Here is a 14,869-nt window from a genome sequence, read left to right on the forward strand (position 1 = left end):
CATGTGTGCAGGAAAAAAAATAAATAAAATGTAGAACGTCAGTTTATCACTGCTAAAGTTCCTCCTTTCATGTGCTGTGGAAAGTGCAAGCAATACAAGGCTAAAGCTGCTCTCAGACAGAAATTTAAATCACGTTGAATATTTCCAGCTTCTTCTACTTTTTTCTTCTTCTCTCTAATAGAAAGTGAATCGTGTTCCACGTGTGCGGTGAAAAGCAGAAACGGAATCAAGAACACTCGTCCTTGCTTGCAAAATTGGAAGTTATTGTACACAAATACAAAAGTGGTATTCAGTCACGGTGTATTTACGGTATGCGCGCACACGTCAGTCCACTGACAGGAGGTATTCTTTATGGCCGACCACTTCGCAAAGTGATTTTGTGTTTTTCTCCCTAATTTGAAAAATAAAATAAAATACAAGCTTTTCGTTTCTTTTTTACCTGAAGTCACCACGTGTTAGCAAAAAGCCATGTCTGCATGCTGTTAACTCTTGAGACCAAAGCATTTCTTCGGAATGCATCTTAATTTCTTTAAGATACGATCAAGATCTTTAGGTATTTGGGATTAGTAGGACGTAAGAAGGATAAAAAAATAAGCATCAACTTTGAACTGGAAGTAGTTTTTGAAAAAAAAATATGTGGACACAGGGATTATTCCACTGTATATTTTAATTTAATCAGAATCAGAATCAGAATCAGAAAAACTTTGCCCGAAGGGCAATTAGTTAATTAATTAAGTCATCAGTGTGAACCAAATTATAAAGTCTTTATTTTAATGCAAAAGCAGAATTGGAAACAATGAAATCCCAATGTCCTCAAACAAGTACTTGAGACTTTGTTAAATTTTCATTATCAAACTGGAAAAATTAATAAACATAAATAAACAAGTGTATTGACCCTTCACTACCAGTACATGACAGACAGAAATGGCTCCTTATGAGGACAACAGGTCTAAATGAAGCAGAATAAACCGCCACAAACCTAAAACCTAATGTCCTCATTTGAGGACACCGGGTCTCAGGAGGTTAATATCTGCATCATCCAATATACATACCTGTGCAATACAGCAACTGTTGCTAGCAGAGGCAGCAAAAACCTACACACTATATTTTTCTGTATATATCTTTCTGTATAGCCGGTGTCAACAGCTTCAAATTAACTCTAAGCTGCCAGGTAAAGGTTGCTGCTGGTGGAGTGGAGGGTTTTGCTCGTTAGGTTCACGGGTGATTCTAAATTGGTGGTAGGAGTGAGTGTGAGGGGTTGTAGTTCTGCAGTTCTGGGAGTAAGTAATGCAATTACTGCAATGCATTACTTTTTGCTGTGATGCAGTTATGTAAGGCACTACAAAAAAATAATTGCAATATTTTACTCGGCACAAATGTCAGTAAAGTGCGTTACAATGGATTTTAAACCGAGAATTAACCAAATTAATTAAGTTGTGTGTTTTTATACAAATCTATACAAAAAAAGAACAGCTAATTTGGGAGAAGATGACTGCAAGTTAAGTTCACTTTGTGTGTGAAACCAAGAGATCTCTGAAGTAATTTAAGGAAACATGTAGCGTGGTGCAGCTTTCTTTAAGTGTTCGGTTACAATATACAGTAGTAGCTTCTTGCAATATTGATTTAAATATGAATACGCCTAAATTTACAGGATCTCTATCACAATATGTATTGAACCATGAGTCATAACTGCTCCATTATATTGTATTGCTATTAGCGTTAGCCTAGCTTAGTCATTATGTCATTCCACATCACCTTCTACTGGATGTGGAAGTAATCCTATAATATAACTAATTACTTTGAAATTACAATAACAACTAAAAAGTAATGCATTATGCTTTGGAAGATAACACTGGTTGTCTGACACAAAGGTTGTGTTAGCCCTGAGATAGACCGGAGACCTGTCCAGGGTGGGTTAGGGTTAGGGTCTAGGGTTTGGGTTGTACACTTCACGCCCACTGACGGCTAATACTAATACCAGTCAGAGTCAGACAGTATGAATGAGTAGACTAGATATGTATAAACATGGATATGGTCAATGCAAACACTTGTTTAATTATTTTAGAGCATATGTATGAGCAAAATTCAGAAGTGCAAGAATGATATTAGCGGCAATGCCAATGAAGGATTCTGTAGTATGAGCAATAGCGCAAATAGTAAATTATGAAGTTGCTAGTTGTTTAACCAGTTGATTACATGCAGCATGATGCAGGACATTGCGAAAACGTTTGGCGAGCTAAGCTACGTCATCTTTTAGTTTTCTGCTGAAATTAGTTTGGACAATTAGTTTGGGGTCATGTGACCACCTCTCTTAGAAGAGACTGGTCTGAAAAATGTTCCGCCAGATTTAGTTGGATGTAAAAATAAAAACAACAACAACAACAACAACAACAAAAAAATGTTGACAATCCGTTAAATACCAGTGTTTGAACAAAGCTGGAATCATTGCTCTGCCTTGGGCATCTTCTTTTATTCAATGAATATAGTGTTCTTCTTCTTCTTCTTCTTCTTCTTCTTCTTCTTCTTCTTCTTCTTCTTCTTCTTCAGTCACATATCTGCTCCACTGGTGAGATTAAGGACATAGATTAAAGTCCCAGACAGACGGATTAGTCCTGTTTTACATTGGTGATGCAGAAAGTACTGACATTCTGTCTCTGTTGTGTTTTTACTCAGCTGACTCCAGTGGGAACGACTATCTTCTCTGGTTTCTTTGGGAACAACGGCGCCACAGACATCGACGACGGTCCCAATGGACAGATAGAGTACACCATCCAGTACAACCCTAAAGACCCGGTAGGTTACCCAGGTTATAAACGATTAATCAGGCTTCTGGTTAAACAACAGTGCCGCCAATGGTTTCATTGGTGAGAGCCATGTGTCATCATTTTGACCAGTTACGTACTAGTACAACCATGCTTTGGACGTCCTCACTCGCCTAAAATCTAAAAACTTTGTTTCGTTGTGTTGCATGTGTGTGTTTTTCAGACTGCCAACAGAACCTTCGACATCCCCCTGACTCTGTTTGGCTCCGTGGTTCTCAGAGAAAGACTCAACTATGAGGAGATAACACGATATCTAGTCATCATACAGGCAAACGTGAGTGTTTTTTTTTTTTTTTTTTTTTTTATTGATTCTGGTCTATTTTGAATTCTCTGTGCAGCTATTAATCTATTATTTCTTCCCTATCATACCACATATACGATGGTTGAAGAAAATAAACCGTCTCCTGACTGAGTAGGAGTGGAGCCTCTAGAGTGTGCTTATTTTTATGTAAATTTTTAACGTTTTCCTTTCTTTGTTGGGTCAGCCTTAAGGGATCTGTAAGAGGATCCCTAATTATCGTGAATGTCTTTGTTAATACAGTTGTCGTCCTCTGGCTGTTTTATTTATACTAAAGCTTTATGGTATTCTTAATTTCTCTCAATAAGCAAAGCCCACTCGCTCTTGAAGAGGTACGGACGTGGAGGTTTAAAGTATCAGAGAAATTGTTTACTATTCCGATCGCACCATTAAGGTTCTTGTTGTGACAGGGACGCTTCACTTAAAAAAGCTTCAGGTTCTCAGGGAAGAATTCTGCGAAATGTTTTTACGCTTCAAGGCCCATTTACCCTGAAAGCATTATAAACAGTTAACAGTGCTCTGAAAGATTAATGTGTTTCGGGCTACTTGAAAGGTTGACATATTCCGCTGTTCATCTGGATACAATATTAGAAGTGTTATAAGTGGCTGTGAATCTGCTGAATACAAATTCTCAGTGAAGACACGGAGACAGAAAAGCTTTTCATTGGCGTCGTTATGGTAAAAGAAACAGGAAAAGATTCATTCACATAAAATGACAAGAACATTAGGGGCGGGCGATACTGGGAATTTTGGTATCGATCTGATACTAAGTAAATACAGGGTTAGTATCGCGGATACCGATACTTTACTTGAAATGTCATGGTCGTTGAATAACTTCGTAATTTTGCCTTTAGTTGATTATGATTATGAAAAAACACAGGACAAATATTTAAGGCAAAAACCTTTTAACTGCATTTAGATAATTGAAAATATTCAAATTTTTTTGTGTGTTTTTTTTTTTCAAAAAAACAAAATTGGTGTCATCACAAACACGTATATAATGGTTAAAATTTCAAAGTTAGAAATGAATCAAAACTTTTGGTATTTGTGATTAGTGTTGAAGTGGATTCAAAAATTATGGGAAATAAAAGTTGACAAAAAATATTATGCTATTTTTAGGGCGTTTTTGAAGATGACACGTTTGTCCCTTCATAACATTTTTTGAAAATTTTTGTAAATTTGACGCTAAATAAATACATAGATAAATGAAATCCATCAAATCAATACTAATCGTTGACATGTCCAAGACTCTAATAATTCTCCCAAGAAAATTTCAGTTTGCATTTAGATTATTGAAAATATTTAAATTTTCACTTTTTTTCTTTTTTTTGAAAAAGATTTAATGCCGTCACAAACCCTGGCATATAATGAGTTAAAAGTCAGAAATTATTTAAACTTTTAGAATTTGTGATGAGTACTGAAGTGGATTAAAAGTCATTTATGTAAAAAAAAAAAAAAAAAAAAGAAAGAAAGAAAATGTCAACAAAAATATGCTATTTTAAGGGTGTTTTTGAAGAGGACACTTTTATCCCTTAATGGTAAAAATGTAACAACTTTTATAAATACGGCACCACAAAAAAAAAAATAAATAAAAATAATAATAATTCATCAAAATCAGTGTTGCTACTAATCATTGACATGCTCAAGGCTCTAATAATCCCCCCAAGAAAACTTTGCATACAGATTACTGGAAATTTTTAAACGTTTGTGTTTTCTTTTTTTGAAAAAAAATTCGATACCATCACAAACACTGGCATATAAAGGGTTAAAAGTCAGACATGAATCTTTTAGTACTTTTAGTACTGTTAATAAATGCTGTTTTTAGTATTTGAAGAGGACACTTTTGTCCCATGGTACCAACATAACAGTTTTAAAGTCATATATGAGGGTTAAATATCCTGTCATTTAATCTCAGACGTTTCGACTTCATCATTTTACCAGCATCGAGACATTTGTGTGTTGAGTTTGTTCTGAAATTAATTCATCAATATTCAGCTCAGCACTGTCAACAGTTGGAGATGTTCTAAACATTCAGAGCTTACAGCGTGGAGGATTATGGCAGCGTGGTTTAAAAAGAAGAGCAAGTCATCCCTCTGTGGTTTCTGGGTAGAACGTTCAAGCTAATTAGACATTGATACTTTTTAAACAATGCAGCTGGTTTGATCATATTTTCCTATTCCTCAACGAATATATATATATATATTTTAACTCTAGTTGCTTCTGTAATTCAAATGTATGCTAATACATAGGTGTGCAAAAAAAGCTTATAAAAGTTATTTTCTGACTGTTTCATTATAATGAGAAAAGTTTCATAATTTAAACCAGCATCTCAATGTGAAAAATAACTTCGTATTATATGAGGAATGATGAAAATACAATGCTACAAGCAGGAAACTGAGCAGATGTTTGTTTTGTCAGGGGGTGGGAAAGCAGTATGCCGATCAGGCATAACATTATGACCATCTTTCTAATGGTGTCTAACAGAGAATGGACATGGGCCTTCTGAGGGTGTACTGTGGTGTCTGGAAACAGGATGTTGTTAGTGGGGGGGGGGGGGGGGGGGGGGGGCTTTGAGGGGATGGTCCTCTGTGGATCATCAAACAGAAACCTGATCAGTTTGGGATCTAGTGAATTTGGAGGCCAAGTACTTCATGCTTTTTTTTTGAGTTGTTCCTAAAGCGTTTTTCATGTGCATCCTGCTGGGGATGTCTGCTGCCATCAAGGAGTGTCATTGCTATGAGGTGGGGGGGGGGGGCTGGTCTGGTCTAGGTGGGTGATACATGTCTAAGTAACATCCATGTGAATGAATGCCAGGTCCCAGCAGAACACTGAATTGCCACAAGACGATATTTAAATGTTATTCTGTTTCTCCTGTCAGTGGTCATAATGTTGTGGCTGATTGGTGTACGCTGCAGTTCGAAATGCAAGATTGAGATTGCAAGGTTGATAAATTATCCTGCCAAAAATATCAGTAAAAAAGAAGACACAAAAGTTCTTAGAGAGCTCAGGAGATTTCAAAATACTTCTTTCTTCGGGTGCGATGGGTGAAGTCAAAGAGTGAAAAAGAAAAGATTGCAAAGGCACTCTGTGGTTGAAAATGTATATATATATATATATATAAAAAAATTTATTTAAGGATAGCAAAAACTGGTTACAAGCACACAGGCTTTTTACACGTTGCTTCCATATTGGCCTTTATCTGGGCAAAACAACAGAAAGTTGGACAAAGCTTAAAATGGTCAATTAGTGGGTGGAGCCTTCTCATTATGTCACACACCATGTGACTAAGAACCAGTAGGTAATTAGGATTAGGGTTTTTTTACAACTGAACAAAGAAGAAAAAAACAGGTAAATGTCCATACTTCACAGCTAAAATGAAAGAAGTTGTCTTGAGCCTGCTAATTTAAAAGGTTTCTTTTTGGAGAAGGGTGATCAGATGGTCTCCACCTCTTAGGGGTTTGGGGACAACCTCCATCACCATAACTTTTTAGGGAGGAAGCCAAGGGATGACCACTTCTTTTTGTTCTGCCTATGTTGAAGCAGCCACACGCTTATTAAAGCATTAACAGTGAAGCAGTAGAGAATGGTCCGTCCATTACCAGCAGGCAGGTCATCCCTCGGCTTCCTCCGCTGAAGTTACGGTGGTAGAGGTTGGTAGTCGCACGGTGTGAACTGTGGAGTTGCAAACTTTCTTCTATCACACAATTATTTTACAGCTCTGTACTTGAGAGGAAACAAATATCCTTAAAAGCAAGGTTGGGGATGTCAAAGCAAGCTAATTATGCACAGTCTACCAAACAGAAAAGTTAGTGGCATTATCCTTACTATTGCAACCAGTAATATTGAGCTAAGCTAAGCTAATCTTGGCATCTTATTCTGATCAAATAAAAAGTTTATCCCTAAACTATTCCCTTAATTTATATAGTTATCTTTTCTAGTTTTTCTGACGACTTATTAAATATATGTGAAATTAGAATAATATATCTTTGAAGATGTAAATGTACAGATTATAAGGTGAGCAATTAACTGTGATTTTAAGAGAAATCCTGGTCTCATCTTGTAGACATCTGAATTTCTTCTTCATTTACAAATCACGTATATATTTTCTACAGATGGAGGAAAAAAAGTACCCTTTGCGCCTCATGCAATTAATAACCGTTAATGAGGCGTATTCCGGGAACACGTTAAAGGTTTTGAACATTTTTATCTGTTTTTAGGTATTTAAAATATGTGACATATGTTTGCACAGCAACAGATGGGAGTGGGTGCACCAAAATACTGTGCATTTTATTTATTTATTTATTTATTTGGTCTGTTTGACTTGAGTTTGGTTTATTCAGGTTGGCCCACATGGACTATGACAGTTTCAGAAATATGAACCTATTCAAACACCATCTTTCTCTCTGTCCGTCTGTCCAGGATCGAGCCCCGTATCCCAGCGAGCGCCGCACGGCCACCACCACCCTGACGGTGGACGTGCTGGACGGTGACGACCTGGGTCCCATGTTCCTCCCGTGTACTCTTGTGGGGAACACCCGCGACTGCAGTCCCATCACGTATCGGGCAAATGTGCTGGAGCTGACGGAGCCGGTAAGTGTGCGCTTGCTATGTGCATGCATTATGTATTTATTACTATCTTTGTAGGTGAAGGCACATTTATCACACACAGTAAGGAGTGATTGAGGTTCCAACGTAACGTTTTACATGGAGGGGGTTCGATAAAACCAGCTGATTGATGACATATGTTGACGTGTCCCGATACATTAATCAGAATATAAAATCTTCTAACATGTTCAGAGTGGTTCATGTCTGCCACGGCTGTTTAATAAATTCCTTCCAACTTTATTGTTGAAATAATTTATTAGTAGAAGGTCCTGGGTTCTGATACAGTGGCTGACTGGTTCCTTATTTGGAGTTTGCTTGTTCTCGCTGTGTCTACTCTGCATGGGTTCTCTCCAGGTTCTCCGGTTTCCTCCCACCTCCAGAGACATGCTTGTTAGGTTCATTGGCAGTTCCAAGTTGACCAAATTGTTCCAAATTGAGTTGGTGTGAATGTTTCTCTGTGTGTGACTTAGGCTGGAGACTAGTGATGTTTCTGAACCAATACTGAGTAAAATTCAGGCTGGCATCGGCGATACCAATTCGATACCGATACTTTGTGTAAATACATCGTAATGTGTCCGGTAAACCAACATCCTGTTGGTGTAAAGGCAGTAGGAGTCATGGTTCTGTCTTTTATTTTGGGATCGTGGTTTTGAGTTTCCTGTTTTATTTTGTTAGTTTCGTAACTTCCTGTCTGTCATGTCTTGTGTTTCTGTCATGATGTCTGTCTGTGTCTTGTGTTGTGTTTTCTGTTTTATTTTGTAAAGTTTCTGGACTCCCCGTCTCTTGTGCCTCCTTGGTGTTGATTGCTTATTGGTTTCTCCTGGTTTGATTGCCCTCATTAGTTGCACCTGTGTCTTGTCATCCCTGTGCCCTCTTGTGTAAATATAGCCCTGCCTTCGCTTTGTTCCCTGTTGCGTTGTTAATGTTAACTTATTAATGTTATTTATCTGTTGTTCTCCATGATGTTTTTCCCCAGTGTGTTCCTTGTGTTACTTTCCATGCGTTCTTGCATCCCCATCCCATGGTCCTGTGATTTTTGCCCTTTTGCCCTTTTTCCGTGTTTTTGATTCTTTTGTATTTTGGATTTACCTGCCCTCTGCAGCGCCTTGTGTTTCCCCTTTGTTTTCATAAAATACGCCCTTTTTTCCCCCGGATTCCCCGCCTCATCATTTGTCCTGCACTTGGTTCCTCACCTCCAAACCAACACTAATTCTGACAGTAGGTTAATGAAATCAGAAGATCAGGTTTGACCAAGGAGAACTGGTAACTGATGGACAATCCGGATGAAATACTCCATATATAGAAATGGATCGCAAAGCTTTGATTAGCTTACGGCTGGTTATTAGTTACACCATTTGTGCACCATTAAACCACTGTGGCAGGAATATGTTGAGTGCTCCTGAGTGCAAATCCTCCAGAGTGGGCTCCTGGACAACTGGTCTATACACAAGACGTGAAGAAGTGGCTTGGTTTTAAACACTGATTTAACTGCGTACAAGTTACATAGAGTTACTTTCAACAAAGTAGATGCTCTTAACCAGTATAATTGAGTTGTAAATGAATAAAACAATTGAGCAATTAACTCATTAACTGGGGTGTCTACAAAGTAATGAAGCAGCATGGGCCCCTAGATGCTAACTGCACTGCTAACACGCTAGTATAACACTTGTATAAATAATAACCACAAGAAAGATTTAGCGGCTCGTCGTCTCCGTCCTGTCAGCAGACTGTAAATCTCAGGTGCATGAGGATGTTTTACCAGTTCTCTGGTATGTGTTTGTGCTTCCACAGCTGTGTCCATCCGGGGCACCTTTAACGATACTACTTACGAGACAAAGTTGCTGCAAAGTCAGCGATGCATTCATCCCTTAACCCACCCCAACACACACAACAGTGTCTAGCCTGCAGAGCAGTCATGCCTAACTGGACATTGTCTGTTTCTTCTATATATACTAAGACACTCACCAACGGTCACTTTACTCCAGACACACTGAGGAAACCATCTCTCTAGTTTATGTCCTCTCGCCCCCACGCTGTTTTTTTTTTTCACAGATACATACTCGTTCCTCCTGGCTAAGAGAGACGTGCTGAGGAACAACAGGAGTAAATCAACTTTACACTTCATGGTTTTGGGGAAGGAGCTAGTGTATGCGGACAAGGACAGGCTTTGAGATGGGGCGGCTGAGGGGAGACGATGGGAATGTTCTTGAGGTGTTTTTAACTCAGAGGCAATGCAGTAAAACACATGGCATTAAACACCTACATCTACACCACTGAGGACGTCCTGTGATACAGATATTACCGCCCTGCGTCTGTGTTTCATGTGGTTCATTCACACAAGATAAAAAAACTGTGTTTTACTCAAATTTATTATCCGTTGTTACGGCTCTGCTACTTTCCATCTCACTCCACTGCGTCAGAGACAGTTTTAATTACTTCACAAATTATAATGGATGATAAAAAATATATTTTTGATACCATTTATCCCGGGGAAGAAATTATCAACGACCTGTCAGTGTTTAAATCAGCTCCACCTTTACAGATGAACACATTAGTGGTTGATTTAATGATTATATCCCTGGTTTAAACTGGTCAATAGTTCAGCGACATCTTGACTTTGACCTCTGACATCTGTCCAGACTTTGAATTATAGCACATCCTTCATAATTCTTAAGAGACTAGAGCCAGAAAAAGATGCAAATCAAAGAAAAGTCACAAAAAAGTAAAAACTCACCCCTAAATCACAGAGATTCACACTGGATTAGTTTTACCAGAAGACCACTCGTTATGAGAATTATGGTAGGTAGTTTTCGGGGTCATTTTTACTTAACAAATCACGGACATGGATGATTTGCACGGGATTAAGATCACAGATTATCATCACGTGATTATAACAAATTACTGGAGGTCCCCAGATAAAAATAGTTCCATGCAAATAGGGCTTTACTTTTCTTGTCCATTTGATCCGAGTACAGCTGCTGACTGACTCCAGATGCTGAACAGATTTCAGGCTTTATGATTTCATAAATAATAAATAAATAATATATGCACAAATACATTAATAAAATATGTTTAAAGCTGCAGATTCCCGCTTTCCTGCAAGAGCTTGTCTTCATTATCGTGAATCTCAGCCTCTTAAAACGTCAGGATATGACGATTTCTGAAGTCCAGAAGATTAATTAACAATAGGATCCTCAGTGTGGACTGTAAAGAAGATGCACGTTAACGAGGACCTCACAAAGAATGCCGCTGATAGGTGGATGTAACCACATTTGCTCCTCTTCTTTAAGCGATTACATCTTTGGACCTCGGTGCTATCCAGCGATTCCAGACAATGTTTCCTCTAGTTGAGAGCTGAAGCTTCATCAAACTTCACAACAGTTTCTCACTTGACTTCTACATTGTTGCCTTCTCCGTAGTCTACGTCCAACCAGTAGATTGTGGTGTTTTCACAGCTTGCGCTGCAGCTTGAACAAAAGCTGAAATATTTGTCTTCTGAACCAGTTTATATTATAAACTATATTATATATTTTCTCTAATGGATCTGTTTCACAACCAGCTCTGTTTTCAGTGCATCATGTCTTTGGCTTCACGTGTTAAGACAATTATTTATTAATCTCTACCCTGACATTTGTTAGACCTGCACATAACTCCATAATTATCTCTACATACTTTAACCACATCTCCTCATACATCCACATCAATAATTAACCACACTGATACTTAAGTTAATTATAGCATGGTGCCACCCTATTTCTTGCTTAGCTTTCCTTATTTATTAGTCAGTTAACACCTACGAGCACTGCATCTTTTAAAAGGTGTCACATATGTCGCTTATGCTGCTTTATCCTCTTCAGGCATTAATTTCTAAAAGCAAATGAAGAAGGTAAAGCTCTGCTGATGCAGGAGTGTCAGTGTTGAGAAGAAGATCTTTAATGTGACCTAGGAAACGTTCATGCTAGCAAAAGAATCTGGACAAATGGGGACATGTGTTACCCAGACACCCTCCAGATGTGGTCAGAGGTCGAATCTCAATGCCTCTTGGGGGTGTTCACACCTGCCTTTATTTTCCAACTTTATTCCTTGAACATTCTGGACAGACAGTGTGATATACAGCCTTACTTTGAATTAGTCTGCGCTGGGCACAGATTCATGACCGGTGGATAAGAGAGAGTGCGGTTTTCCCACTGCTGCTCAGTTAATTTAATATTAAGTAGTGTAGGAACACAGTGGAAAGTTACTAAACTATTGAGTTGTGGCAACACAACAAACCTTGTGAAACACCTCAGGTTAAACCACAACACAGGATACGAGGCTTTTATGATGAGGAGGACAGAAGAGGAGAGAACAGGGTCATGATTAAGATGCAAGGGTTTCATTTTATAGCAGTTTTTAATAATTATACAATAATTGATTTAAATGGTCTTATTTTACTTATTATTTTTTAGTGTTTGAAACAACATTTTCACATATTTTACATGTTTGGTTTTCTTTTGTTGTATTAGCTCAGCTATATAGTAAGCGAGGCCACTCAAAATGAATAAATGAACTAAATGATTTGAAGTAAACTAATTTTTTTTTAGGTTTACTACACACATTAGGGTGTATTTACACAAAGTATCGATATCAGATCAGAATCGCCGATACCAGCCTGAATTTTACTCAGTATCGGATTGGAAAGGAAATCAATGGTATCAAACATCACTAATATTAAGATTCTCCTCCCATATAGTTTGGACAGCAGTAAGAGGAGTCGAGTTCACACCTGTCTTTTATGAGATCAGATATTAATAAGAGGACGGACCGGGTCCATGGGGACGACACTCTTATCAAAGTAAAACAGGAAGGACATACAGTAATATATATAGTATATATATCGCTAATCCAAAAAAGAAAGAAAGAAAGATGCTGTTTTTTTTTTATCATTTCTATTCCTTCATCTCTGCAGAGCTGCAGTGTTCTGCCTGGTTCAAATGGCCATCTGTTATTTTTTATATTTTTATCTCCGCCTACATTTGTGCAGCTGAGGACTTAACAAAAAAATGCCTCGTCTGACCATCACCTGCACCCCCACCCACCACCCCTCTCCCTCCACCTCCTCTCTATTGATCTCCTCCCTGCCCTGGGATCAGCCACCTGCCCGCACAGCTGCTGCTCATTTGCTCATTAGTTCCCCCGGTGTACATAAAAGGCCGCGTGCCAGTTGTTGTGGTGTCTGAGTCGTACGTGTCTGCTCGCTACCTGTTGCTGCCTCCCTTCCCGCTGATTCCTGCCTGTTTGAATCTGCCTGCCTGCGTGATGCCGACAGTAATCCTCGAAAGCCCAGCGACTAGAGAGGCCTGTTTTTAATATCACTCGCCCAGCTTGTCTTTGCCGTGTGTGCTCGAGGATCTGCGTTTGAGGCACATTTCGCGGCGTGGCTTCTGTTATATCAGTTCTCCCCCGGAGTGATCTGGTTTCAATAAAACCCCTGTGACTGATAATGGATATGCACTAATTGAGCAATTACACATTTGGGATTATTAAGTGTGTCACTAATAAGAGATGAACACAAAAGAGGCAGAAAAACAACGTGTAATTCTACTCAGAGCTGAAACAATATATTATAACAATATGATATATTAGTTTATATATGCATTTTAATGCATCCTTATTTTATTTTATGACCGCAAATTATTTTAAATGATTATCAACCATTATGCAACCATAATGAAAATAAGACAGACCAGTGAGTTCTTTAATGCACCACATCCGCCACAACATTATGACCACAGAAGTAAATTAAACCATCTTGTGACAATTCAGCATTCTGCTGGGAAACTTTTGGACCTGGAATTCATTCATATGGATGTTACTTAGACATGTAGCACCCACCTAGACCAGACCAGACCCCCCCACCCCATAGCAATGACACTCCTTGATAGCAGCAATGGTTTAGGAACAACTCAGGAAGAAAACAAAAAACATAAAGAATATCACATCCAATCTGTATCAGTGGGATGATCCACAGAGGACCCTCCCCTCAAAGGCCCCCCCACTAACAACCTTGTGTCGCCAGTAATCATGTTCGATACCAACGATTTCCTTTCCGATCTGACATTGAGTAAGATTAAGGCTGGTATCGGCGATACCAATACCGATACTTTGTGTGAATACACTCTAATGTGTCTGGTAAACCCACAAAAATAGTGATAGTGTATTTCCTACATCACCTCTAATGACTAAAGTATCGAAAGTATCGATATTTTTTAGACCTGGTATCGATACTTTTAGACCTGGTATCGATATTTCAGTATTGATCCGCACATGTTTAAGGCCCATGTCCATTCTATGATGAGTCAACACATGGGAAACCTACGCAATATCAGGTCATAATGTTATGGCTGATCGGTGCACACTGTCATTTATAAGCTGCTATAATAGGATCATGGCACGAAGCAGGTTGGACCACATGAAAAGCAGATTGTAATGAAGTGATGACATTACAAAGGAAACAATTAGTGCAACAATAATAACAATACTTCAAAGAAGGACGAGAACTGAAGTGTCTTATTCTACAGTCGGAGATTCTACTTAAAGTGAAGCACATTTGGTTTTAGTGCTTTCGGTTAAAAATCCGCAGCACATAGAGGCTGAGCCTTCCTGTACCTGTGCGAGTATAAAGGAGACAACCTCGGCGGTCTCTCTGGCTTTCCGGGGGCAGGGAGGTCAGACTCTTAGCGGAGCAGATAATGGACTGCTGACATGGATCAAATGAACCCTCTCGACGACAAGATTAAAGCGCCGAAGCCGAGCTCGCGTTTAGCTTCCAGCTTCGCCGACGGGTTCAGCTAAAAGCTACCGAACGTAAATGAATTCATCCCAGAAAACAGCATCGGCCCCCGTTCGCTATCGCTCTCACATTCTGACCCTTTTCGTTGCAGCTCGGCGCCGTTTGAAGCACTTTCAGTTTTTATCCGGGCGCTGTGTAAAATGTCAACAGAAATTGTAGTGCGCATATAATCTCAGCCTCCTCCTTTTTTTATTTACTGCTTTTACATCTCGCCCTGCTGTTTACCCTCAGCTCTTGGCAGATTCATCTCTCATCTATATATTTGCACCCTTATTCATTTTACTCCACTTCATTACCTACCATAACTTCATC

At 38.9% G+C, this 14,869-nt stretch overlaps 1 protein-coding gene across 7 annotated transcripts in view; it reads left to right on the forward strand.

The window, feature by feature from the left end:
• The window catches only part of LOC125022862 (protocadherin-15-like), a 217,664-nt gene that overhangs the window by 64,989 nt on the left and 137,806 nt on the right, over positions 1-14,869 (forward strand). For all 7 annotated transcript variants that reach the window (XM_047609811.1, XM_047609812.1, XM_047609813.1 and 4 more), the window contains exons 7-9: positions 2,674-2,793; positions 2,986-3,096; positions 7,540-7,710. In XM_047609811.1, coding sequence (XP_047465767.1) covers positions 2,674-2,793; positions 2,986-3,096; positions 7,540-7,710 — 402 coding nt within the window. The remainder of the gene's footprint in view (positions 1-2,673; positions 2,794-2,985; positions 3,097-7,539; positions 7,711-14,869) is intronic.

Source organism: Mugil cephalus, chromosome 16, assembly GCF_022458985.1.
Source record: "Mugil cephalus isolate CIBA_MC_2020 chromosome 16, CIBA_Mcephalus_1.1, whole genome shotgun sequence".
NCBI lineage: Eukaryota > Metazoa > Chordata > Actinopteri > Mugiliformes > Mugilidae > Mugil > Mugil cephalus.